General features: G+C 37.2%; 1 protein-coding gene across 3 annotated transcripts in view; it reads right to left on the reverse strand.

Moving 5' to 3' along the window:
- Nucleotides 1–1034: 1034 nt before the first annotated feature.
- Nucleotides 1035–27580, reverse strand: part of LOC145774605 (uncharacterized) — a 46348-nt gene continuing 19802 nt past the window's right edge. The window contains exons 3-26 of one of the 3 annotated variants that reach the window (XM_082585879.1): nucleotides 27218–27387; nucleotides 26696–26933; nucleotides 25920–26085; nucleotides 24593–24747; nucleotides 23664–23748; nucleotides 23289–23380; nucleotides 22186–22283; nucleotides 21434–21614; nucleotides 20799–20923; nucleotides 20272–20368; nucleotides 18950–19130; nucleotides 18427–18657; nucleotides 17133–17296; nucleotides 16542–16684; nucleotides 12875–13065; nucleotides 11951–12119; nucleotides 10797–10984; nucleotides 10073–10239; nucleotides 9296–9559; nucleotides 8056–8181; nucleotides 7422–7614; nucleotides 6643–6842; nucleotides 5165–5303; nucleotides 1035–3508 (exon numbers count right to left, since the gene is read on the reverse strand). In XM_082585879.1, coding sequence (XP_082442005.1) covers nucleotides 3176–3508; nucleotides 5165–5303; nucleotides 6643–6842; nucleotides 7422–7614; nucleotides 8056–8181; nucleotides 9296–9559; nucleotides 10073–10239; nucleotides 10797–10984; nucleotides 11951–12119; nucleotides 12875–13065; nucleotides 16542–16684; nucleotides 17133–17296; nucleotides 18427–18657; nucleotides 18950–19130; nucleotides 20272–20368; nucleotides 20799–20923; nucleotides 21434–21614; nucleotides 22186–22283; nucleotides 23289–23380; nucleotides 23664–23748; nucleotides 24593–24747; nucleotides 25920–26085; nucleotides 26696–26933; nucleotides 27218–27387 — 4096 coding nt within the window. In that variant the 3' untranslated portion in view covers nucleotides 1035–3175. Of the gene's footprint in view, nucleotides 3509–5164; nucleotides 5304–5627; nucleotides 5821–6642; nucleotides 6843–7421; nucleotides 7615–8055; nucleotides 8182–9295; nucleotides 9560–10072; nucleotides 10240–10796; nucleotides 10985–11950; nucleotides 12120–12874; nucleotides 13066–16541; nucleotides 16685–17132; nucleotides 17297–18426; nucleotides 18658–18949; nucleotides 19131–20271; nucleotides 20369–20798; nucleotides 20924–21433; nucleotides 21615–22185; nucleotides 22284–23288; nucleotides 23381–23663; nucleotides 23749–24592; nucleotides 24748–25919; nucleotides 26086–26695; nucleotides 26934–27217; nucleotides 27570–27580 lie in introns of those variants that run through there. The other 2 variants (XM_082585878.1, XM_082585880.1) reach the window with 2 other exon arrangements.

The following is a 27580-nucleotide window of genomic DNA, read 5'->3' on the forward strand; positions in this document are numbered from 1 at the left end:
TGAAGGTAACAAACAGTTTACCAGCCTCATTTTTTAATCATAAATCGATTTCGCTATCATAGCGTCCTCAGTATGATCATGCCAAGAGCAAAGTTAAGGGTAATTTTCAAACTTTCTATCAGGATTACTATTTGACGTTTAGGGGTCCGCAAACCTAGCAATTGGTCGAAATTGGTTTGTAAGTAACTAGGCTACAGGTTGGAAACCACTGTCTTTAAGGTCACATGTCTATGGTTGAGTATTGTGCAATACTAACCAGAACAGAGAATCCTATGACTTTTGCATGCCCGGTTATTATCACGTCTCGTGAGCAACTGAATAACCATTTGCATAAATTTAAATGCCGTTTCACTGTCGCCCAGCATATTGGCTGTGGTGAAAAGCCATGTTCAAACCAAAGCTCAGTTCAAACATAGAAACTTCACAAATGTAGATGTAAACGACCTGTTTTAGCCTGATGTTGCGGGTTCACTGTGGCAGTAACGGCTTGTCACAAGCTTTCGAAACACAGTTTCTTCTTCATATCTGTGCAATGACGAGTACAATGATTAGATTATGATAAAACAGGTCGTTTGTATCTACACGTGTGAAATAAGCAACAATTATGCTGCTGAAAGCGAAACTCAATCCATTATAAAACATAAAAATCTTTCGAATTGCCACTCTGTTATTGGAGTTCCACTTGACTCGGTTTCTGAGTCTGACGTATTTTGGTTTGTGTCGTCAAAACGTGAATTGTTTTGTTAGAAGTAGCACTTGTCTATCATCATTGCGCTACTGCGGTTAATAGAAAAATAACAACTGAAACTTAACTAAAATTAAGTCGTAGCCTTGTAGTATAGGTCGGTTGTTGTGCTAGTCTTATTGTTGCTACTTTTATTACAGACTCGACGCGTGTTCGGATCATGATGTTGGTCATGAGGAATGAGGACGGTTTGCAGCCTCTCAAAGACGTTGTATACGTGCTCTCTCAGTCAATGAGGTAAACTCAAAAAGCTGCTACAGTTCAGATGAAGCCTGAAACGACTGGTATGATAGATACGCCTATCATGTTTATTTTCAAAGTTGCGAGATATGTAAACGATAAAATAAAATCCATCGTAAAAGAATAACAAGACAACATGCACAGTAGTTCAATTTGGATATGTGTCCGACGTAAGAGCTGCAAAGTAGAACAAGGTCTACCCGTGGGTCTACTTGTCGGGGTATATGGCCTGCTTGGTAAAGGTACCAACAGGATACAAACGCAGTAGAGTTATAAGGCGGTCTTTGCTTTCCTGTTCGGGATTGCATCTTTTTAGTCTGGGCTCTAATATAAGCTCTAATTACAATCCACATCTAAGACAATTAGTTCGTGGCCGCACGTACGCAATGAAACAACTGAACTGACAGGTAGGTTCATAATAGATAGGCTACTTTAATAAATAGTTCATGGCAAAACGTAAAGTACGATAGCTATTGTAATGCAATTTCGGAAAATATCGGCTGCAACTTGAAACAAATTACACGAGCTGCCTAATTAGTCAAGGTTGCCTCTACGTCACACTGAACGACTGTCCTTGGGGGAAGGAAATGCTGTATTCTTCACTTTGCAAACGATTTTCTGTGTTGAAACACTAATTTCATTGGAAATACTTTAACAATTTATTAAGTCTTAAATGTTTTCGTTTCGAGCCATTGATATTTCCATTCCTGCAAGTGACTGTTTTAAGATTAAAAAGAAACTTTTGGCTGCAATGGCGCTGCTTTGTCAATGTTTTAAATTTTTACGATTCATGAAAACACAAACATGTGCACTGTGCAGTTAAAATGTAGGCTACACCAAAGACGAATTTTGAAAGACACAATTGTGATCAAAGGTAAAAAAGCAACCACAGTGATTTTAAGCAATAAACTCATTGGAAATCAAGCAAGAATCGTAACAATGAAGCAAAAATATTAAGAGAATGTTCAAACGTCATATAATACCATTTACATCTCTAGATATGACCAGTTGGCAGAGGGTGCTTTAGAACCAAGACCCGAAGTGATTTTAGGGTCCTGCAACCATTCCAAGGGCCAGAAAACTTGAAGAAACCCCTCGTGTTTGTGGGATATGGGGCGTTTTTCTTAGAAGAGTCTCAATTTTGGGCCCGAGAGTCTCATTAGTAGCCAATCGAGCCCAGATTGTTTTTTCAACGTTCCTGGATATGACGCAACATATAAAGTTTGCCATGAAAGTGTCAGTTAGAACTCTACATGACAGTTCTGATTAGTTTTGTCATGACAGTTCTTCTTTAGATGTCCCTGGACAGTTCTGACGCAATGGTATCATGCGGAGTTTGAACATCCACTAAAGCACAAATAAAAAGACTGGATTGTCTCGATGGCCTATTGTTTTGAAGGACTTGCATTATTTTTGCTCGCATAAGCACAGTGTCATGATTAACAGACTTGGACTTGTGTAAGTGTACCATAGTTGATTCATCATCAAATACCTTGCAAAAGCAATCGAGAATAGTGTTACTGCAGCCTACATTAGAGTAGCGATAGGCCATTTAGTAGGTTAGTCTATATTAATTTGGGTTAGTGTTGAATTGAAATACATATTAGTCTTTAGAAAACACATTTTTTCGTAAATCGGGCAACAGGTAACTAGCGTATAATGTTGGTTTAACAAGTCTAAGTGCACTGCTCAACAATAATTAGCCACAAGAGGACTGGCAGCGACACGACTGACGTTGGCAACAAACTTCACCCTGAAAAAACAGTTACACTTTTTTTTGCTAATTTTTGAATCAAAAGTCCGACCAATGCCCCCTTGGTACAAACCTCAAGTTGCAAGTCATTAATAGCTGGGCTGTTAGAGGTGTGGCTTTGACTATCGCGAATTTTCCTGACTGTCGTTAACAGTCTGATTGAAATTTTGTAAACATTCTCCTTTGCTGTCTTTCCCAGATAGTGCAAGGGCATAGCTACGAAAAGTGAAAACTAAAGAAGATTTGAGTTTTAGAAAATTTCAGTTTTAGCAACAGTTCGCCAAATTAACAAATCGAACCGCCTGTGCAGTTGGCCATGGCTACCATGTTGGATTGATGCTAATGTGAGTTGGAAAGAACAAAAATTGTTTTTTTGGAATTGTATACACGTGATGCATGCAATTCCAAAGAGTGTACTTGAGAATTGAAATGGCTTTTCAAGCGGCATTAGTCAGAGGCACAAGTGGAGCTATTTCAATGCTCGCTTCGTCTTTCAGCATGGTGCCTGGTGAAGGTCTAGCACCAGCTGACAGTTTTTCATCTACATCTGAACGCTCCGTCAGAGGGTTGTCAGAATGCTTGAAATGAATACTGGCATCACGTGTTACGGGTTTGCCGTCTTTCGTCAAGGGACCAAAGCCATCAAATGTGTGCCGAGGGTAAATTTCTTTCGCCCGAGCATTGACGTCATAGCCGGGAAACATGACGCGGTATTCGCTGCTGCCACGTGGTCCCTCACCATACCGAGCAATGTCTTCTGGTGCTTTAACCTAAAAAGTGAATTGTTTCAACATAATTGTGTCTGCATTATACATGCACCTAGGTTGAACAACGAGATGTGTCTGGGAAGAGCAACTATGTCATTCAAACGAAAACCACCTTTATCTTATTTTCAAGATAATTAGCCTACATTTGGCTACCAAGAGCGCTTTTCGACACTGCAAGGAAACGGAAACGCTGGTGAGATTTACAAGCTCAGCATGTAGTTTTGCAAATGTTGCATCGGTCATAATGCCTACCACGACGGATGAATGAATAAAAACACACCGAAAATCTGGACTCAAACAAGTATATATAGAAAAAAGTAATAAACTGAAATCTTGTAGGCTAATCATATTGCTTAGCTATAGCCTACAAATACAGCTTGTTTAGTGCCGCAGCCTACACATTAAGAAAATTTTGCTATATCAAATATACGGTTGCTACAGTGGCGTAATCAGGGGGGTCAATTGCCAAGGAGGTAGCAATTTCCCCCCTGTAAAAATGCAGCTAATAAAACGCTTAGACCTATTAGGGAAAACAGTTTTTGATTGGAATTCCGCAGGCCTATCTCATAGTGCAGTACATCAGTACTTTAGCTCGCATATTTACCCAGATTGGGCTAAACACATCCGTTTTCCTTGATTCAGCTGAAAACAGTAGCCTAAATATATATGTCACAATTATCTTGATTCAGCATATTCGTTCTTTGGAAACGTCATTTGTGTCAACTTTCCTTCAGTTACAACTAAACCAGAATCAGCACGTGCAATCCGTATTATCAGGGAAACTGGCGTTGACCCCCCTGAAATTTTTTCGTATATGTAATCGAATGACAAACTTGCAAGCTATTGAAAAGCTGTAGAAAAGTTTGTTAAAAAGTTAAAAAGATGTATTGCTTTAAATAAATTTATGCGACATTTAGCCATGTAACACTTTCGCTGCTAACAGTAATCAGAGGCAGTGATATGCAATTTTGTTGTTTAACGTTTTACTTATCAGTAGCCAGATGAAATGTCAAATGTTTTTTTCGACGCAAACCTCAGATCTAATATGAACATTAGATAATTGGGCTACTCTGTTGCATTTTGTACGAAAGGTATTGACGTACTGAAGCCTCCCATTAAACCGAACATTTATACGCCTAGTCCAGTTTGTTTGTTCCACTGCTTTGGTTTTGTGTAACTTCAATAAACTTTTCACCCTCAGTTACAGCATTATTTGACAGAATTCTTCTATTGATTTAGGCTGAAATTACCCTTAAATGGACAATTTTAAGGCTTTTATTTAAAAATCTTCTTGGAGTGGCCCCCAGACCCCCCTCCTCCCAGGATTCTGGGCTGGTTACAGTGGTCACCCCGCACATTACCAGTACAAAAAATCCTTTCAAAGTTTATCGTCAATTAAAATTTAAGGTTACCCTCAATTTTAAAGCAATTTATATCGCCTTCGTTTATGACATCACTGAAAACGTTGCCCCTCCTAGAAAAATCCTTGCCCCTTTCTTGCCTGGCCACTATAAGATTGATTTGGTTACGTCACTGAGTTGCTAATCGCCTATACACTATACCTTTAAAGCCTGTTTCATGCTTATTGGGATCATCAGAAGGTTTTAATTAAAATAAAATATATATTTCGTATAGATAGAGGAATAGTGTTGTGCTCACTTTATTTTTGTCCAATTTCTCTTCCTCTTTCCTGGAGGTGATTGGAGGAATTCGGAACAGATGAGATCTTAGCTCCTCATCAATGAGAGGTCTGGGCGGGATTCGTTTTGAAAGCAATGTTCGTTCCATGTGGTATAAGCTGTGGAGACAGTTGAGCAGTTATTGCACCATGGTCATTCACTGCATCACAGTTTAAACATCAGCGGCTTCTTGTTTAGAATACGTTAAATAAATAATGCAGATATGCTGAGATTAGTTCATAAGCTACTACAAATAAGCGGCTCCAACTCAATTCTATTTTAGCTGTGATATGAGATCTGTGGGTTTTCAACTGAAACTCTGGCAGCCAAACGTGTTTGAAAGCAGTCTACTACTCTCCTGTCTTGGATTTTCTTTAATATTAGCTTCAAGTACAGTACGTAGCCAATAAAACGTCTTAACTTAACGCTCGACAGAAGTGGCATCCGTCTCGGTACTTTGTATTTGAAAAAAACAAAAAAAACGATTGCACAAAACAAAACTTGATTGGTAAACTTGAACACTATTGGTGAAAGGTCTTCTACGTCACAACTTCATATGACGTCACTTTGTTGTAACGTGATTCTTTCAAGATCTGATGAGTCTTTCTGACGTTACCATGGTCTTTCTTTTTTGATCTGTTGTGAAAATAGATGCCAATCAATGAAACAGGAATTCCTGACTTCCTGACAACTGCCTCCTTATCTAAGCTGCAGACGACTCAAACCTGTCTTGGCTGGGTTACAACTCACAACTAAGACAAATTTTTCAAAAAGATTTCTCAAAACTTCAAAAGCATTTTTTGCTTACTTTTGGTACTCGGAATTGAAGAAAATTGTGAGAGCAGGTTAGTCTAACCTTCACTGTTACGTCAGACTAATAGTCCTGACTAATAGTCAGACGTAACTTAGATAGTCAGCGACTGTCTAAGCATGCATCTATTACAAAACTTCTTCTTTGCTGTGGCTACTTTGTGAGAGATACACGGTAAACACTTACTTTATAAATAAAAAAATAGCCAACTTCACAGTAAAAATCAACAATGTAGAGTTGTAGACTTAATATTAAGGTAAAAATTTTGACAAATTTCAGAGGTACAACAGCTGAACAGCTAAATTTGTTTGCAATAAATTATTTTGGAAAAGGACAGACGTTCTTTTTTGATAAGGGGAATTAGCAGTAAAATTTAACAAGCATTTATGAGTTTGTATCAAACTTCTAGGCTGACAATTTAGGCTGGTCAATTTAACACACCGCCATAAGTTTGAGCAATTAATCACATTTTTTTAATTTATTTTTTAAAACAGTTCGAAAATATGTTGAATTTTCTAGGATTTCTAGATTTCAAAACAAAGTAATTCTATCAAAATTTTGATCAAATAAAATTAACCCTCCTTTAGCCAAAGAGGTCATTTAAAATCCCAAAATACTCTCAGCAGTCTACAGCGACAACAACGTACTTCATATCGTGCCCGTGCTGCTGTGTGAACAGCTTATGATCTTCATCCTTGATTGGGATCCTGTTTTCCTCCATCAACCAACTCCTAGAGTCGAAGGGTCCGGGGTGAAAACCAACATTATTTTCCTTTGAAGGATCAAATGCTGGAGGGAGTTTTACCCCCTTGGCACGAGCCGCAGTATCAACACTTGGGTTTAGAACCTGAAGCATAAACGCATCAACTTAATGTTGTTGTCATCAAACTGTGTAAAAAATAACAATTTCTTTATTTTTGCTTACGTAATTTTTTTGTAAATTCTAAAAACTTCATAAAATCTAAAACGAAACCCAAGACCTGCTGTAACGTTATTAGTTTAAAAAATTTGTTTGATTTATTAAAAGAACTGAGTTTAGACTTTAGAAACTAAGTATTTTATTACAGTTACAACTTTATAATACACTTCTGGAACTTAATTCTCTACTTGATCCCTTGTGTTGTGTAGTCATTTTGTATGTGAGCAGGATAGACAGTCATTCAGCGTTTACATTAAATAATATTTTTGATGTTATACTGTGTTTCCCTAGTATGGTTAGTATTTTCTTATGCAATGTACAATTATTTTTTTTCTTTGATAAGCTTGAAAAGGATTATAATATTATGTATAGTCGAAAACGTTCGCTTAATTAGATTTTTGTGTTGCAGATAATGTTAAATGTCGTATTGTTGCTGAGCTATGTCTGTTTATTATTACAACTTTCGTCAGTAACCTTTTTCAAATAGAATCGTTAAAGTATACTCACAACAGATAATGGCGGAACGACAAGCACTGGCGGTGCCGCCAGTGAATATTTGTTCGGTTTATCTTTCAACAATCCACTTAATTTATCGACTTGATTGGACCTATTGCTCTGCTCGGTGGCCCAAAGGACACGATGGAAACGCATCAATGGATCATCCACTAGAAGACGTTTCCTCCATTCATTTGCTTCATATCTATAAAAATTAATTCACGCAATTAGTCTGAATCGTGAAGTGGTACTGCAGAAGACTGATGATCAATGATCATCAGTTCAACTGACTAAAAACCAAATTGTTTACAATACATCACTATGAGGTCATAATTTCTAACAAAAGACAATAATCTACAAAATGAACAAAACAATCATTGAAATAACAATTATCAATTAGGCTTATGCTGTTGTAACATTCTGGTTCAATACTAGCACGTGAAACATACGTTACGAGCGTTATAACTACGCCAACAAACTTTACTACAATGTTCAAGCTATCCACAAAAATAGTTCACAAAAAATTTTTCACATTCTACAACAAATACTATTCCTTAAATAAAGTGTTTCACATTCAAGATTAAAAAATGCTCCACATTTGCATAACCTTTCGACAAAACATGTTTATCTGGCTCAAAGGTCTTACTTTTGTTGTTCCGTTAGCTCCATCTCTTTGCGGTCTCCGGCCGCATGGATGGTGACCGGAACAGGACTACCAAAGTCAGGAGGAGGATGGCTGTACAAGTTGAGATCTCTGTCGCGTTCGTCCCATCTAAGCAACAACTAAAATTAGCAAAAGAGGGCAGATGAATTTGAAAAATGAAGATTTATACAGAAACATGTGGTTAGAAGTTTGCTTTCGAACATTTAAAGCTCTGATTAAACAACTGAAACATTTCAAACCAACGATGGTGAATTGCGTGAAAAGCTCGCAAGGACTTTCGATACCAATGGAATCACTGCCCGTTTTTTGCAATACAACGCTATGTCATTAAAAAAATATTTCACTATATTTACCGATTATTGCGTAGTACTGCTTATCCAAGTAAACACTTGGCTTTTCATTAGAAAGGTGCAGGGATGTCGCCAGCAAAGTCTGGTGGGCCATTCCCAGAAAAATATTGAAGAAAACCCCCCTTAAAATTGCCCATTCTGAGAGTACTTTTAGCCAAAATCCATACTAAAACTTATGAAATGATGCTGTGACAGGTAGAATGTTTATTTAAAATATGTCGGGGAGGGGGGTGCAATTGCTCTCTGACTACGCCCCTGGAAAGATTCCTCACCCACACATGGTTGAAGGTGCTACACCCCATGGCTAGTTGGCTACTTGCAGGTGCTGCCTGATTTGTTACATTTTGAAGATTTTGACTACCGCTACTGCCTGAATGAAATTTTCTAAGTTTTTTATTTTTTACTTTTTGCCGACCCGTAATGATATAAAAGCTTTTGATACCTTGGGGAAGCAGTACATAATGAGAAATAAAAAGTTGAAAAATGTTTAATCAGACTGTTAAACTGTTAACAAGTGGCAAACAATTTGACTGAAATTTTCTGTATCAAAATGTGTTTGTTTTTCAAAGCCTGGTGATGTTAAAACCCAATTAGTCACCTGGGAAAGACAGTAAGATGATGTTAAAAAATTATTTTTACAAAATTTTATTTAGACGGTTACCAATAGTCGGCAAAATCTAGAAAAGTCTGCAGATTGTAACAAATCAGGTAGCGACGTAGTGTACACCCATATATGGTTGAAGGTGCTACCCGTTTATACAACTAAACGTGATCTCTAAATCTCTAACCGTTGACTAGCGATCAGGGAGGATACACCAAACTGTACACAAGATATGAACTAAACGCGATTTCGTTAATTTAAAATCAATTACTTCAGCCTGTCTCTGCTTAAAATGGGAGCCATGATGTTCCTGTGAAGAACATTATCCTTGAAGCTAAACTTCAGGTCTTCCCTTCTTGATGGATCTGGTTTCAAAGGATGTTGATTCGACGCACTGCTGCTTCTCATCCCAGGATAGACAAAACCATCGGAGGTTTTCCATTTGCGTTTTGATTCTGCATCTTCTTTCCTGTAGAAGGTGTCCACGTGGCGAGAATCCACCATCGCGGAGCTGTAAAAAGGATGGTAGGCGTACCTGGAAAGAAGAAACACATATATGACGAGAAAATACAAACCAAAGAGACAAGAATATAAAAACAGGCTTAAACAATAAATACTATTAATACTACAAAAAGTGCTCAATGCCAAGCAAAAAGCCAAGCAGAGTGAATTGAATCAAATATAGTTATTAGTCTCTAACTTCTGATGATCTTCCTTTTAGGGTAAAAACAGGCGTATATTTAGCAACCAAGTCGAATGCTTATTACCTACAGAGGACATCGCGTTTCGGCGTTTGCTTCACAGCTCGATTGTGAAGGGACGAAGTTGCAAGACAAACACAAAGTATCGGCAGCTTGGATGAAAACGCTCAGTTTTAAAAATTACAACTTGTTTTTTTGGTAAATATCAACTATAAAAACTTTCAGTTATAACACATAGCCTACTACAGGCTGTAGCTTATAAACAAGAGTTAAAGCCATCACTTTCGCGGAATTTAGAATATAAACTTGAAACGCCATAATGACCGAACTGCAGTACAAACAATTACCTTCCGTTGGGGTCACTTTCGCTCAGCATTTCACGCAGGATATTCTTCGCAATTTCAGTTGTGTTCATAGTCTGCGAACTGTAGTTATGCGCAGCTGCATCAGCTTGCAACGTTCGAACAACCGGGTGGAATGGTCTACGCCTCTTGCCTGCTTCTTGCACCGCAACCTGTTGAAACCAGTAAAATCCGGTTAACAACCGTTTTAATAATTGGTAAGATAAAGTTTTGTTTTCAAAACATAAGAACAAAGGAATAAGATTTAATCTTGCTTGGCGCACTGAGAGAACACACACTAAGTCTTGTCAATATCACGATATCATTATTTTACAAAAAATATCAACAATTGGATGTAAAATTGCATCAATAAAAGTCTCAATAATCGACGCCTTTTCAGCTATTTTCATCAATTGTTTTGAGTTGTATTCAGCTATTTAATTTAAAATACATACAAAAGCTATTCAATAAAACGCGGTAAACACAGTGGAAAAGTCACTGACAATAACACTAAGCATAAGAGCAAACTTAAACGGTTAATCTTTGTAATGAAGTTAAATCCAACAAAACAAAGGCTATGTCATTCAATCCTGGTCACAATAATTGCAATTAAACCGAGGATTTCTCAGTTTGAGCATGAATATTTTGCATTCAAGAAAACTTGTACTGTTTAAACTGAGGCCAAACTTTTACTGTTCAAGCATAAGTCAAGCTTTTTCTGTTTTCTCACAATGTTTGAAGTGATGTAGTCCGATTTGTTTGGCAAATTCTGGCGACGTTGCAGCAAGGATTCGAACGCCTTGTTCTCGTTGTCAAGATTGGTAGACTTGCTTGCAGGTTGCGCCACAGGCCCAGTGTTGATAGTGGTCGTTGTGCCATTGCACGACGGCTGGGGACCTATCATTGTATCGTATGAACCTGCAACCAGACGTGAAAGATTAAAAAACAATATCACACAATACATCACTACATATGTAATATTAAGCTCTAACGTAATGAACTTAAATTTTTCCGATTCACTGTGGTACTGTCTACTTTTTGTAATTATTTTATCACACTACGCATCCTTTGGGATCATCGGTAACGTCAAAAGAAGATTTAAAAAAAGTTCAGTAACGAAGTTTTGTTACGTAACTTTACTTACATTTTACTTTAAATCATCTTAGCCTGATCTTACACTATTTGAAATATGTACTGCAGAATAATAGCCATGTAGGCCTATACTGACGAAGTACTAACGACAAAACAATATGTACTGACGAAGCCACAATTGTGTGGCAAAATCTCTACAATATGCTTAAATTTATCGATTCGTTGTTGAGGTGTGGTGCTCTCTAGTTCTTCATTTCATGAGTAAACACACCAGGTTTAGAACTTGCTAAATGATATGAAGACAGTTATAACAGATGAAGCTGCTGATCAATGTGACCGGTACAGCTCCTGGATAGCAAGAGGAAGTAAACTAGTGCAGCCATTGCTAAGGTAAGGACGTGAAAACAAATTTAAAGCAATGCAAAATGCAAGTAGCCAAATGGACTGTGATTACAGACTACGTCAGTACAACGTGAAGGCAAGGCTTGTTTTGTTTGTTTGTCGTATCCAGGTTTACACCCGGTGGTTGAAGATTTAGATTAAGTGGACGGGAAGGCAAGGAAGCCAATCTTCGTGTCCACCTTCAGGCATGCCTTTAAGTGTTCCGCCGCAGACACAACCGCATGCTCATGAGCGGTGTCGAACCGGCGGAGGGCGAGGCTACGTGAGTATAACGTGAAACGTCATTTCATCAGAGATTTTTAAAAAGCACAACTCTATAGGAAAAAAAGCTTATTCTAATGCAATGAATGATGAACAATCATCGTCTGTAAGGCAATTCCTAGAGTTTACCTTGGACAGGCATACTGATAGGTGTGGCAACCTGTCTTGGTTTGTGGTGGTCTTCAAAATCTTCAAAGGTCAAAGGTATGCCAAACTCCCGGCTCATTGCTATCACCATCTCTGCTGTCGGAAATAGATTGGAGTAGGTGACATCACGAAGACGTTTTACTTGCGTTATCTGTGGAAAACAAAAATACACTTTTAACTCCTGAGTATCAGGCTATTTAGGAATTGTGGCTTTGGTGAAGAGATGATTTTCTGGAACCATAGACGAATACAATCTAGCAGCCACACGGCATTTAACATAATACAATAAAGTAAAAATAAACTATAAATTATGAACGTTTTCGGCCATACAAATGTTAGCCCTTATCAAGTAACACGTATCAAATATTTGTTACTTCATAAGAGATAACATTTGTGTAGCCGCAAACGTTCGTAATTTATAGTTTACTTTCAGTTTATTGTAGTATTGTGTTAAATACCGTGTGGTTGCTAGGTCGTATTTGTCTATTAGGGAATTGCAGTTTCATTGTAGAAGTTCTTTTCCAAAGACTTTTGTGTTGATACATATTCTTTGATGAACGTATAGTCAGAGTTGGACAGAAGACATTTAGTTTAGACATCAAATCTAATGATTTATTTAAAGTTCCAAGAAGAAGGTTATTTTCTCAGAAAAGAATTGATTTTGAAGACACAGTAGATGGAAAGAGGAAACGGGGCGTCCAAAAATAATATGAAAAAGCAGGTGAAAGATGAAGAAGACAAGATCGGACTGATGAAGGAAGAGGCGATTGACAGTAAAAGATGGGAAAAGGGGTAAATGAAAATTGTTGCAAGGAAAGAATTGCCCCATCCCCTACAGTGGGATGATGATGAAGATGATTTTGGTCATGAAACTACTTGGTCAAAGTCGATGTTTAGTTAGTTTACCTGGTGGCACTTCAGAAGACCCTCCAAACAATCTTTAGGAACCATATCTCTCACGTAAAGCAAAGGTTGGCTCATGATTTCAGGGATGGTTTGATGAAGACGGACCCGGCACAAGTCCACGTCGAGGTTGGTGTATAGACGATGACTAAACGTCATTGAAGAATCGTAAAGATGGACAAGAATTTCATCATCTGCAAAGCGCAAAGCATACGTATGACGGTCGTTCAATTCAAACTTGAAAAATCAAAACTGAAAAATAAGTAAATTTAAATTGACCAGCTCTGTGGCTTAGTGGTTAGAGTGTTAGTTTCACAATCGGTAAACGCATATTCCACACTCTAGTGGGGTCAATTCAAACATTGTCTAAAAAGGATACTGAATCTTACTCTTGTTTTGCTAAGGAATACATTCAGGGTAGCCTATCAATGTACGCTACGCCTCTAAACGACTGCCCTGATACTGTATGCTTTGTAAAGCGTTGAGTGCAATGCATAACTAAGATGCCATATAGAAACGCTTTATCCTTTTTATGCTTTACGTATTGGCCAGACATGAGTCATTCCATTATAATTCAACAAATTTTAAAGAAATTTTACACTACCACCTCTTAGATTTTCTTTATTTTTACATATTTAGTACATATTTTAGAATAATATTCATAACTGTTGGAATTTTTTTGATACCTTGTATAGTTTTCAAGTTATCGCGATTTAAAATTTCACATTTTTGCCACTAGTGGCGCCATTGTGCATGGGAACATTTTGGGAAAATGCTCTAAAGTCACCATTTCTTGTCCAATTATGATGAACAAAGTGTCTATTTCCATGTTCTCATGAGTGAGGAATTCAATTATGCTATTAAAATATCAAAAAAACAATTGCTTGATATGAAAATCTTCATGTTAATTTTAAAAAGTTCCTCAAACTTTAAGGCCCCCCCACTCCCCCATGATTGCATAATTTTTTTTCTGATTGGCTCCATTTTGTAAAGTGATTGTTTAGTTACCAAGAAACTGAAAATCTTTCACTGAACTTTTCTCTAAGTGCTTTTATCACATTAACTGTTAGCATACCCATTGCAAGCTAATAATTGTATTTAAGCTATTGTGAAGTTAAGGATAACGATTATGACTTCAGAGCAGAGCCATTATGACTTCACAAAGACATAAAAATGATGTGGTTAACCTCAATTTAAAATAAACAATATCACCCCACATCATAAAAATCAATTTATTAAAATATAGAGCTTTTGCCACACAAGTTTGGCTTCTTCAGTATAATCTTATTCAAATAGAAACTATTGAAAATATTCAAATATAATTCTATTTGAATAAGATTGAAGCGATTGAAAATATTCAAATATAATTCTATTTGAATAAGATTATACTGAAGAAGCCACACATGTGTGGCAAAAGCTCTATATTTTAATAAATTGATTTTTATGATGTTGTGTGATATTGTTTATTTTAAATTGAGGTTAACCACATCATTTTTATGTCTTTGTGAAGTCATAATTGTTATCCTTAACTTCACAATAGCTTAAATACAATCATTAGCTTTCAATGGGTATGCTAACAGTCAATGTGATAAAAGCACTTAGAGAAAAGTTCAGTGAAAGATTTTCAGTTTCTTGGTAACTAAACAATCACTTTACAAAATGGAGCCAATCAGAAAAAAAATTATGCAATCATGGGGGAGTGGGGGGGCCTTAAAGTTTGAGGAACTTTTTAAAATTAACATGAAGATTTTCATATCAAGCAATTGTTTTTTTGATATTTTAATAGCATAATTGAATTCCTCACTCATGAGAACATGGGAATAGACACTTTGTTCATCATAATTGGACAAGAAATGGTGACTTTAGAGCATTTTCCCAAAATGTTCCCACGCACAATGGCGCCACTAGTGGCAAAAATGTGAAATTTTAAATCGCGATAACTTGAAAACGATGCAAGGTATCAAAAAAATTCCAACAGTTATGAATATTATTCTAAAATATGTACTAAATATGTAAAAATGAAGAAAATCTAAAAGGTGGTAGTGTTCACCATTTGTTGAATTATAATGGAATGACTCACATACGATTTAAACGTGTGCTAAAATATTGAAGTGAAAATGGCTTTGTGTATCTTCTGCAGACTACTATACAATCATATTATATTTTCAAACAATAAATACGATTAATACTACAAAAAGTGCTCAATGCCAAGCACAGCAAATTACATCAAATATGTAGTATAAAGGTTTTAGAGCAGCGTTTCTTAACCGGGGGTGCTAGCACCCCTTGGGGGTGCTGGAATAGACTGTAGGGGGTGCTAAATGCATGCAGTATAATACCAAAAAATGCCATTTTACTTTTCTGCATTTTTTCATCTTTCTACCAGTATCAGCAGTTGTTATATCAATGATTGCTGTTTCGAGGTAGCCAACATGATTTGCTGTAATTGTATATATCTCCCAGTCAAGTACTCAAATTGATCCTGAGTAGATTGTGCGAACTTATCTGGTGGGTGCTTTGTTGTAATATTGTTGCTCACCTCTCACTTCTACAAACCACCATGGCAAAATACGTTCCCACGAGTCACTCATATCCAGAGTGGATATAACAGCCCTTCTTGGCAGACATGAGTGATGATAATAGACTAAAGGAGGAGCTGATTGACATGCAGGTGAATCAGAGTTGTTGGACAAAATTTGGTCCTTCCGCTTGCTGATTTCTGGTGTGATCAGTTGACATATCCTGCATTGGCACGAGCAACACTGGAATTGTTCATTCCATTTCCGACTACCTACCTGTGTGAAAAGGCGTTTTCCACCATGCTCCAAATAAAAGCAAAGGAATCGCCTCCAAGATGGGTTGCTCCACGATATGAGAGTGGCTTTGACCAACACGAAGCCTCGAATAGAGAAATTGGTCACACATAAGCAACAACAGAAATCCCATTGATACATGTGTAGGCTAACTAGTTACCCAGCTGGGTAACTTAAGTATGCTTAAGTTTGTCCATGTTTTTTCACTATTCTCGGGCTTTCCTATTTCTTTTATCACCAATGACGACAGTAGTTTTGAAGAATAAACAAAATGATCAATTTGTACATCGCTTTCCTTTCAATAGTGCAGGCCAAAGTTTAATGGCGGCGCCGAAATTTTGACATGCTTTTTTATCGCTGGCAGTATATTTTGTATTTTTTGTCGCCTAACAAACTATGCTGTTGTTGAGAGTTGATTCACTTTCACATGGTTTTATAATTGAATTTCTGTTGGTGAATGAAAGTCAAATACCAAATCCTGAATCAACTTCGTTAAAACAACTGCACAGTTTGTTAAACAACAAGAGACTTCATTACAAAATATATCGCCAGAGATCGGAAGGCATGTCAAAATTTCGGCCTCTACTAAACTTTTGGTCGGCACTGTAGTAGTCGTATGTCAACAATAGTAAGGGGGTGCTAGACTGGTCAGGCCTGTTTACAGGGGTGCTAGAGTCAGAAAAGGTTAAGAAACGCTGTTTTAGAGAGTAGTAACTATATCTGATATTATATTTTCATATATTTTTCATATCACCGCGAAATTTAATCATATCTACTGCTGCATCCAATCGAGTTCAAAGTTGGAGGGAGTAAAGCACTCAGGTCGAATAAGACACCCCCAAATGCAAACGACTTACCTTGAGGTTTCGATTTTACTATTTGTTTTTGGAATCTCGCCATCGCTTCTTCTCTGAGGCCCTCTAGCACCATTAAGTGTAGGTTGCCATCGACGACATGGAACCCAGTAATGATGTCCAACGTTTTGTCCCGTTTTTGTTCCCTGAGAAAGCGATGACGTCATAAAAAGGTTTGAAGAATTATGGAACAATGAAGATGTCACCAAATAGCTTCTGAATTGCAGCGAAATGCAAGAAAATGTTTTAAAATGTATGCGGTTTAACTTACATCATAAAATCATTAAACATTCCTATTTCATTTTTTTAAATTATCTCCTAAAAGTAAAAGCCTGCTTGGTAATTGTGATTGCAACTTTTTCTTAATTCATGCAATCAACAACAACTTCTAACCAAGCGGACGGTGGTGCATGCAGTAATACTGGATAATAATAATGGATAATGATAATTGTAATAATATAATGATAGATACATGCTTCAAACATCATCCGGTTTAAATTAGAACGTCATAATAAACGTCATTAATTACTTTCAAAGTCAAAGTTCTGAAACAAACGGCTATTTTTTGAACCACACTATCCCACATTTGCTTACACAGATAACTTGTAGGTGGACATGGCTGCATCAATAATGTCTTTTTCAAAATGGTCGAGACCTAAAGCCTTTGCGTTGGCTTCTGTGATCGCTTCTTCGATCCGGTGCAGAAGCTCTTTGTTTTTATAACTGAAGTAATAGATCACTCTCGTGTATAAGCACATCTGTACAAAAAAAGTGTTATGAATGTAATTTCAACGGTTTCAAATGTCAAAAAAACAAAAAATAAAACCGCGTCCCTGAAGGTTTCATTACAAATCTTCATTTAAACTTAGCAATGATCCAAAAGGATGCATAGTGGGATAAACAAATAATCAAAAAAGCTGAGAGTATCCCAGCAACTTTGCCAATGTATCAAACACCAGCGTTAGACAGAGCTTTATCAACACACACAGCGGCTGCGCAAGGGAGTGCTGAGAGCGTTTTGCGCGACACTCGAAGGGGTTCAACTCCAATTGAGAGCGCAAGCTGTGATCCCAAAGTCCTTTTCTACTTTGGTTCAACGTCTGTAAACGTTGTGGGACTGAATGGTCGTTTGGAATTATTGATAGGATGCATTGTGATGTGCCAGAAAGTAGACACTTCCGTCCACTCAAATATTCAACCACAAGACACCAAGTTGGATAAGTCAAGATGTGAACAGATGTGCAATATATCGGGAAATCGAAAGATACTTTACTTAAATTAAGTAACTCATGAGGCAAGAGCATTAGATTTTTTTAAACAACCATCTTTTCTGTTGTAACCACCCTTACCTTAGAAAGCAAATGAGTAATTTTTAATACACAGCTAATCAAATGTTGAAAAAAATCTCTTATCGACGAAGTCTTATTCATATTTGCGTATGTCACCATACTGTAAGCCTACAGCTTCTTCTGATTACTAGCTAGTACAGGGGTTTCCAACCTTTTTTACACCGTGGCCCCCTTTGAAAATTTTGAAAAATCAATGCCCCCCTTATTTTTTTCAACCTTTTGAAAAAAATTGTTTACAACTTTACATAGAAATCTTATATTATTATTTTTGAAACAACCGGAAATTAAAGACCATTTCATGAAGATTTGGGCAAAATGTATTAGTATTTTTATTAAAGTTTAATTTATTTCTTTTGTTATATATTGTTGGAGTAGACTTAGAGATGATAAATTAAAAAAAAAATATTTTTCAAAATTTTCCATGGCCCTTTTGAAAAAGGCTCATGGGCCCATGGCCCACTATAGGGGGCCATGGCCCCTAGGTTGAAAACCCTTGAGCTAGTGCCATCAACTACATTCAACACGTGATATCACTCGACCTGTTGAGGTAAAGCAAGCATCCTTGGAACAACGGACTTTGGGACAAAGGGGCATTGCAGGCTGATCTTCAGTTTCAACGTAGTGTTGGCTTGCACGTAATGACCCGGCAACTGAGGGGGTCTTTCGGGCCGGTCGACAGCCCCAGGAAACCCAACCAAATAAGCTTCCTTCTCTTCTTTTGGAGATGGTTCCTGCAGGACTTCAGGAATGGGACAAGAGGTGACAGCGACCTGAAATTTTTTTAAATTAAGTTCGGCGAATGTGTGGCAAAACTTTAAATTGTCCACTATTTTCTTTGAGTATCAACACAGCGATGGCACGCGAAACGTCAGAGAACCATCGTGGGCTGAGATACATGTCGTCTACCCGGGTCTAAAATATCACATTCAGAGATATCAAATTGTGGTTAAAAATTACGTGGCTGGGAAACTTATTCAAAAGCTGATTCAAAAGCGTCTGCAGACGTTGAATCAATGCAAAAATGACTGATTTGTTGGCTGACTATGTTCATAAACCACATACCTCAGTGTGTGTGGTCGTATGACCACGCAATATGTCAAGCAGCGACACTTTCGCGATCCCGAACGGATCGAATGCTTTGTGTTTGTACTGAAAGGCGTTGTATGATGTTCTTTTTGCGGCTACCAAGCCTACGTTTGACAACTTGTTGTCGGTATGCTCGCTGCCAAATAACGACGAATCCCTGAAATAAAAGTTTTAGTTTACTCAAAATAATTTATTGTTTTGGTAAGTGATAGTCTCCAACCAAAGACGTGGTACCTGGCTGCTGGCAAATTTTCTTACTTTGCTTAAATTTTTCTTACTTACTTAAAAAGAATAATTCTAGGTAGCTGGGACCCGTACAAATTTTTGTTTCTTGTCGGCTTCAGCAAAAGTATAGTCAACATCGACGTCAAATAGTAACATGCTGTGAATCCCAAACACTATTTCTTTACTTCAGAATGTAGATACTAATGACCTGTTTAAGCATGATGCTGCGAGTTCGCTATGGTAATAGCGGTTTGTTTGCTGCACTAGCTTTCGGAACGTAGCTTCTCTAGTCATGTGCTATGAAAAATCTATGACGGATCTTCGTCATATCACATGACTAGGGAGCTACGTTCCGAAAGCTAGTGCAAACCGCTATTACCACAGCGAACTCGCAGCAACAGGCTAAAACTAGTCGTTAATAAAAAGAGGGGAGTTTACGACACTTTTTAACCTTGAATGGGCGTAAAGTCCACATGGGATCCACGTAAAGTGATACTTAAAGCATCTAAATATAGTGAAAAAAATATTTGAATCAATTTTAAGATATTAACGTCTACCCTTTAAAGTACGCGTTAATTTGAAGAGAAGGAGACATTATTTATGGTCTCTGTTAAAGAAGGACCTTTAGTGCAAACTAGCACACGTTAAAATTATTTGGATTTGAACCAGTCAATTCATAGAACTCACGACGTGATACATCTTCTTTTCCACCACACTATACTTCTAAGTTTGATCAACTAATGAATTGATAGATTTAGAAGTCTTTCTAGTATTATTTACTTGTTTCTGTTTCTTGCTTTAGCCATCATAAAGTAACACACTGTTCACTTCAAACTCTGTTATTTATAATGAATACAAAAGACACAGCTTGATTAAACGAGGGCGAAGCAGGAAAGCAAAAAAATTAATTGAATCGTCACAAAAGAAATAATGAAGAATCATGTTGGCCACACTGTGAAGTAAGTAACGATCATGCTGCTAAAAGCGAAACTCAATCTAATCAGCGTTTCTTTAAATTGAAGTCCTTTTACAAAACTGCTATGTAGCTGAGCAGTACGTCTGCAAATGCCTACCCAGATTCATAGCTGTCTAGACGATCTCTGTCATGTACTTCGACATGGAAAGAGTTGCTTTGGATATATTCGCGTAGCATGCCTTCGTCCAGCAGACCTGAATAACCATGAAGTACGCGACATTAGTCGAAAAGATTAAGACATAAATGATTAGAACAGATTGCTGCGTACTCCCGAAGATGATAGAAATGAAAATAAGCTAAAAATCAATGTTCTATCTATTATATAAAAACGCAAAATAACACACTGAAAGACTAGAACCATAGAAAATAATTAACTATCGATGACGCCTATGACAGAGGAAAATGGAAGTGTCACTGCAAACAATTGCCCAAACAGCAAAATCCGTCATTTTTACATTGATTTAACGTCTGCAGATGTTGAATCAATATTAAAATGATGGATTTTGCTGTCTGGGTGGTCGACTCATAGTCCAGGATGATGACCAGGCCCTTGACAGAAGATGGTAATAAATCAAGGTATCATAGAAAAAAATTCACAGAAACGTAGCGCAACAATAAACAAACCAAGAAATATGACGTGGGTGTCTTCAAAGTAGACGTGACGTCCTCTGGGTCTGCCTTCGGTCACGTGGGTCGACTGGTTAAGGAAATCGTACTTGCAATATACCGGCTTGCAAATATGATCAAGACTGCAAAAAAAACATATCTCAGCATCACCATGTTATTTCGATCGCTGGGAGAGCTTCAAACATTGTAGTATCTTCTTTAGTTACAAAACTATAACAATTGTTTGAAACAATGGAATTGGATTAAAAATCTATGACAATCTAGCAGGAACTGCATTATGATGTTCATTGTCACAAATTTAAATCAATCTACAAAGGCAAACCCTAATAGAGAACTCCCGCTCAGGGGTAGATTTATCCTTTGGGGGCAAAATTCATCTGTCAAAATGATTAACGCACTTTAGCCTGAAAAACAGACTGCATGATAAATACTTAAATTCTGAACCAAAAATGGTAGATGGGGTAGTAAATTGGTCTTTGATTCTTCGGCAAGGAGTAAAGGGAGATAAAAAGTTTGAGAACCTATGATATAAGTGTCCAACTAATCTGTATTGAAGTAACAAGCGAATAGAATGACAACGACGGCTGATTCAAACTGCACATTATGAAAAAAACAACACTTTAACAACTCACTGCACTTGAGAGACAGGGGTTTCGGGAAAATCTTTCACGGACTTCAGTGTGATAGCAAGAGGATTAAGTGTCTTGACCAATTCAGGAGGAATTATAGAATCCCCGTCTACCGACACAGTGACAAAACCATCGAACACGGATCCGCTTGTATCGCTCAATCGAGAAGTGATCGCTTTGCCTCCTGAGGTAATTGAAAATCTGCTCAACATGGTGATAAAAACTAACTTCTTTGTGTTATCGTCACAACTTATCGTGTTAATTTCGGATCAATAACAATATAAAAAATGGAGAACTGGAATGAAGACTAAACATCACCAGGCTCCGTTCCTTCAACCCCAACACCCGTCCCAGTGTCCCACCGACCTGACCCAACCGAGACAGGCTTGCATCTGTCTTATCCATCATGGTACGGATTTTCCACTCAACCATGCACCAACAAGGAGTGAGGTTTTCCTCTCCCTGCGACCGCGGTGCTGCGAAACAGACCAAACCGTCTTCCGTTCACCAAATGAAGCGTTTCTTCAACGATGAAACTAAAAACTGACAACTCTCTAGTAGTAGCTTTGCGCTGTAGTCCCGGAGACGTTGTCAATCTATGTGGTTAAAGAATAACAACAGCCACTCAAACCTAGTTTTTTATGCGAAGAAAAATAGTATTTACTATTATTCTAGTTAGGCTTTGCCTCGACTAGTGGGAATGGTCAAATCCTTCCACGTAGCGATCGTCTTTATCGCTTCACCAGTATTATTACCTGCAAATAATCTCTCCAACTTCACTTGGATGTTGACAGATTTCCCTTTGTGAATGACTTCGCTTTTCCGACTCGCTGTGTCGCTCCTGATTCTCGCGCTACGTAGCAGATTGGAAAAACACATTAACATTTAATTATCGCACATTGTAGATGTTATTAGCAAAAGTTGGAAACTGCACATGGCTTCAGAAAACATAAAAGTTTAATGCAAAGCACAGCAGAAACTTTTTTACGGCGATAAATGGTGCTTATCGCAGTAAAACTGATAGATGGCTCATGTATAATAATTAAGTCCATTAAGTAGCTAGTAAGGACAAATAAGTAAGTTCAATTTATGTAAGTGATGTAAGCTGCAGCCAAATGAAAGTCATGTAAGTGAAATATTAATAGTAGCTAGTAATAATGACAAGGTATGGACATTATCAACACAACTATCTACGCAGCACGCGGGCGGAAACCACGTTATTGTTATTTTTAACATGTTGAAGATATCAGTCGTGCTGAGGGACGAAACGTTGACAAGAAATAAGATTTTCCCTTTTATCCAGTAGCTTCAACCACAGTCGTCGTCAGGAGTGGTAGATTTTTGATATTACCCTGATACAGTGATATTTTATGAGCAATAGAACCATGACCAGGATGATCCAGTGTTGCTTTCGGCAAACACATTATCACTAAAAATTGAAGTTTTCTTGGTGCTGAGTATTATGTAGGAGCGACACCTCGTCATTCTTGTCTTTGCCATGACCATACGGAGTGTCTATGTCTCGTCTTTCGAGCATTTAACTAAGTTGTAAACAATGAAAACTATTAATACTACAAAAAGTGCTCAATGCTAAGCAAAAAGCAAAGCAGAGCGAATTACATCAAATATAGTTACTATTCTCTAAAACTTCTACGGTCTGTTGAAACCTCTACAGCCTTTTCTAAAACCTCTATAGTTACTATTCTCTGAAACCTCTACATGGTGATCATCATAAGATCTTTTCATCAGAAGGACCTTCTGATCATCCCCCTTTTAGGGTGAAACAGGCTGTAGAGACTTTAGAGAGTAGTGACTATACAGCATTTGATGTAACTAAGTTGTTTATCTATTTTGGCACCTTTTTCCACGACCACCGCGTGCCCTTTCGGTCTCTTCGACAAGAGCACTTGTTCGGAGTTCCGTTCGTTTCAAGTTTTTTTGAAGTTTTGCCTGAAATCATGTTCAAAGCATGAATTTAAAAGAAAAGTTTAGAAGGTGCGACCTATGACAAAATCATAGACATTGAGACTAGAAAGTGACAACGCAGCAACAACATACGAGCCGGTGCGATACTTTCATTTGGTGGTTGTATTTGACACAAAAAGTCTAAACTAATTTAAACGTTTCAATTGTAAACGTACACAAAATATAAGCAGTTGCTGCTTTATCCTGCTTACAATCAAACACACGATTTTTAAGTCAAATTTCACGATTTGAGTTTGTTTTTGGTTACCTGATGCCTTTTCAAGTCATTCATTCGTTTTTTATCGTCTTCGGAGATAAAAAAGCTGGCAGCTCTGGATACTGAACTTTGAGCTCTGCAAACAGCGACATTTCAGTTCACTTTACATTTTTGAATTTATACACCTTGACTGCTATATGGTGGTAATTAAAATCAGTGGTGACTTAAAGTAACGGTTTAGAAACTCTTTAGAGATATTCCAAATCAAAATAGCCATTATGGATTAATATATTTATTACTGAATAAATGCATTATATATTTTTAAAATAAAAATACATGCTATTAACGAAAAAGGTCCTTTTATAGAGAAAAACTGCATATGTCTTTACCATGTAAGTATAGTATGTTCTTTCCTTAAATTTAATGATTTATTTGCATTATTATATGCCATACCCATTACCCAATATCTATGTATTATTTTATACCAGACCATTTCTTTTACGTTAGACTGTCCACAGACTGCTGTACCCGGTGGTTTCAACATAGTTTACCAATGCAGAAATATATTTAAAAACTGGCTAACAGACAACGAGCTTTAAGTGCGAAAGCGCCAAACGAAACTACTTCTACCTTTTACGTTTCCGAATCGAAAAGAAAAGTGTCAACTGCAATAGGCGATATATCAGGCAGGCATTCTTGTAAAGTTTTTGAAACAACCACAAATGTTACGGAATACCACTTCATCTGGTCCAGATCTTTACCAAATCGGATACGGATCTGACCAGATCTGTACCAGATAAAGTGGCTGTCTGGGTTGTTTGAGAAGGAAAACACTTATGTACTCAAGAACGTTAAGTAACAGGCACGTTAGGTACATAACTTAAAAGCAACTTAAGCTTGTGTAAACAAATAAACGTATAAGTTGTATAAACTAAAATTGCATGAAAACGTATATACACTATACACTGTATACAGTATACCTCATTTCCCTCTTTTTCGGTTGGTCAATGTCTGACTCCGGTAATGATTCAGCAGCCAGACTTTTCGACTTTGGTTTGGTGACAGTGCAGCCTACAGAGTCACGAGGTTGCATGTTTATCCAACTGCTCGATTGTTTTTCTACCACTCCGCCAACCTAGATCGTTGTACAATTGTTTATGCATTAAACTTTTTTCACTATTCCTAGAGTTTCAACATGAATTTTAAAAATTAAACTAATATACGAGCAAAATGGTTGGAACGACTAGTTCATCTAATTCAAAAAGAAACAACCCCAAGTATAGATACTAAACTTATGTTCAGCAAACGTTTCGAAAACTAGACTGGTTTCACCTTCAGTCTAGCACTCTTTCCGTTTATCTTCAGTCCAGATGAAAACAGTTTCGCTTTCGAAAAATTTATTGAACATCAGTTTCAAACTTTTTAGGTTTTGATTATCTAATACAATCCGCTGAAAACAAGTTTGGTTTTGGTAAATAAAATTCACAACGTGCATACGTCACGACAAAACGAAGCCTATAATATTTTTGCTGGAATCTAATCAATCAAGATCATATCTAGAGTATAACGTGAAAAGTTTAGAAGCAAGCACCATCTCAAACGTATTTATGCGAACATACATACAGTAATCATAAATACAAAAGATGGCAAAACTTTTGCTGGTGGTTATTTGAAATGTTTAAGCCATAGTGATCGATATATGAAGGCCTTGCTAACGTGATAACCTACCTAATGACTGGAGGCCGATCTACAATGCAAACATGTGATCACTGAATCTCAAATCACAGCAAAATTTCTATTTTTCTGTTAAAAATAACAGATCTTGCCCTGTTACTAATGTTGCCAGATGCTTTTCGGATTCCAGCTCAAGTGTCAGAATCTAGTCCAGTATTCGTATGGTAACAATGGCACAAAAGAAACTCAAAATCACACAAAACATACATGAAACAAGACAAACAATTTGTATGGAAATGAAATGCTTATTTCAAAAACCTAGTAAAAATAACAAGATTCATGCAAATTCTAATGACATTGCAGTGTGTTACCCTTTGTAAAATGGAAAAAAAAACAATATAATAAAATGACTATTTCATACGTTAAATATACCATTCCAAAAATAAGATATAGTCATTGTGACTAAAGTGCTCGATGTAGCAAGCAGAGCCAAAATATTAATAGCAAAATGTGACAAGAAAACTATGCACGTAAATTTTCCTTTCACTTTTTGCTGTAACTATTGAATATAACATAATATAAAGCCTATACAGTAAAGTTGGTACAAAAACACAACAATTAATGTAGACTTACCCCTCTTCCTGGGGTTTTAGCCTCGGTGGGCGATGGTAGCCTAAACGCCTTCGGTCGATCTGTTCTGGCTTTCTGGGACATTTTGTCTTTGATGTCACACAAAGTGACGTCCACCACGTGGTCATGCAAGGCAGTGACATTCTTCAGAGTTATCACCACTTCATGGCTGAGCAACAAGATACAATACAAAACTTGTTGAAATAATATTTTTGTAGCATAAGTAATGTTACCTGGGCGAAATTATATGAGGCTTGTGCTTCCAATTAGAATATAAAGCTTCTTGGCTATTTCGCAAGCTACAGGAAAGCGTTCTTCTAAGGATTGTTGAGAAAACATTTAGAAGCCCAAGCATGCAAGAAGGAAAAAAAATTACAACTCGCATACGACGTAAAAACAGCGAAGAAGCCAAAAGAACCTTCTACGATTGTTGAATTGAATACAAGTTTTTTTTGTATTTTTTTCTTTTGCGTCAAACTCAATCTCAAACTTGGTTGACTGTCAATATTAGGTTAATTGTTTTGTTTCCGCTTTAGTTGTTCCGCCTTTTCACTTGATTTATATACAAAGAGGCTTATCACACCTGGGTTATTCATTTCCGTCTATCCGCTCTATCCATGGAGACAAACAAAAAGATACGAAAACACCACTAACATGGAGTGGAAAAAGAATAAACCCTCGACATCAAGTTCATCCGAAGATAACGACAACGATCAATGTTTAATAAAATGTAGCACATATAAATTACATAAGATCACCAATAACAACCAGTTCGGTACCTGTGTATCCAAGCAACCCAAAGTTTTTTGCCATCGTCCCATGTTTTCACAACCCTTGAGTCGTTATCAGTGAATATTTTGGCAGCGACAGAGTATGTGACAACATCGGTCAATGTGGGATCGTGTTTGGGAGCGATGACGTAATCACAGTGTAGGAAATGATTCGGGCGGGGAGCGTCAACAGTTTTCTTGTTTTTTCGAACTAATTCTTCCATCATCTTGGTGTGTTCCTCGGTTGCTGCAATTTTATTTATGTGTTTTTTTTTGAAAAATTAATAATGCCTCATTTGTGAAAAAAATGATGAAATTGTCGGTTCAGCGTTATCACAATTTAGACTCGAATATGTGTGAAAATAAATAAAATTGCAAACAAACAATGGTTGGAACTTTGGTTTTGAATATAACGAAGTAGGTCCAAAGTTTACATACAAAAACTAAATTGTTGCTTTAGTTTTTGTTGACATTTACAGTGAACAATTCAAAGCTGTTTCACATGACGCAACATAATCCAACAAAACTTACGTCGTGGATATGCGATAGCGACTGTCACGGAGAGAGTGACATGATATGGAAACTCGTCAGGTGGCAGTGTTTCTGGCGCTGGTTCAGGGACGACCTCTTTGTTGGAACCTCGATGAGATTTCGCCGACGATTTTGTGGAAGATGAAAAGCTAGCCACCGTGGAGACATTGCTACGATCATGAAAATTATTTTCTTCAGAAATAGGTTTTGTGTCAAGAATCGTCTTTTTGTGAGGTTCAAACTTTTCTTCCATTATTTCGTCCATTTTTTTTAGTTTTTATCAGTATTCTTTAATCAGATCCTAGGACCTACGCCATTATTTTGGCCGGCTCCCTAAAACCTACCTAAACAGATGATCAATCC

Source organism: Aplidium turbinatum, chromosome 7 (assembly GCF_918807975.1).
Source record: "Aplidium turbinatum chromosome 7, kaAplTurb1.1, whole genome shotgun sequence".
Classification (NCBI taxonomy): Eukaryota; Metazoa; Chordata; class Ascidiacea; order Aplousobranchia; family Polyclinidae; genus Aplidium; species Aplidium turbinatum.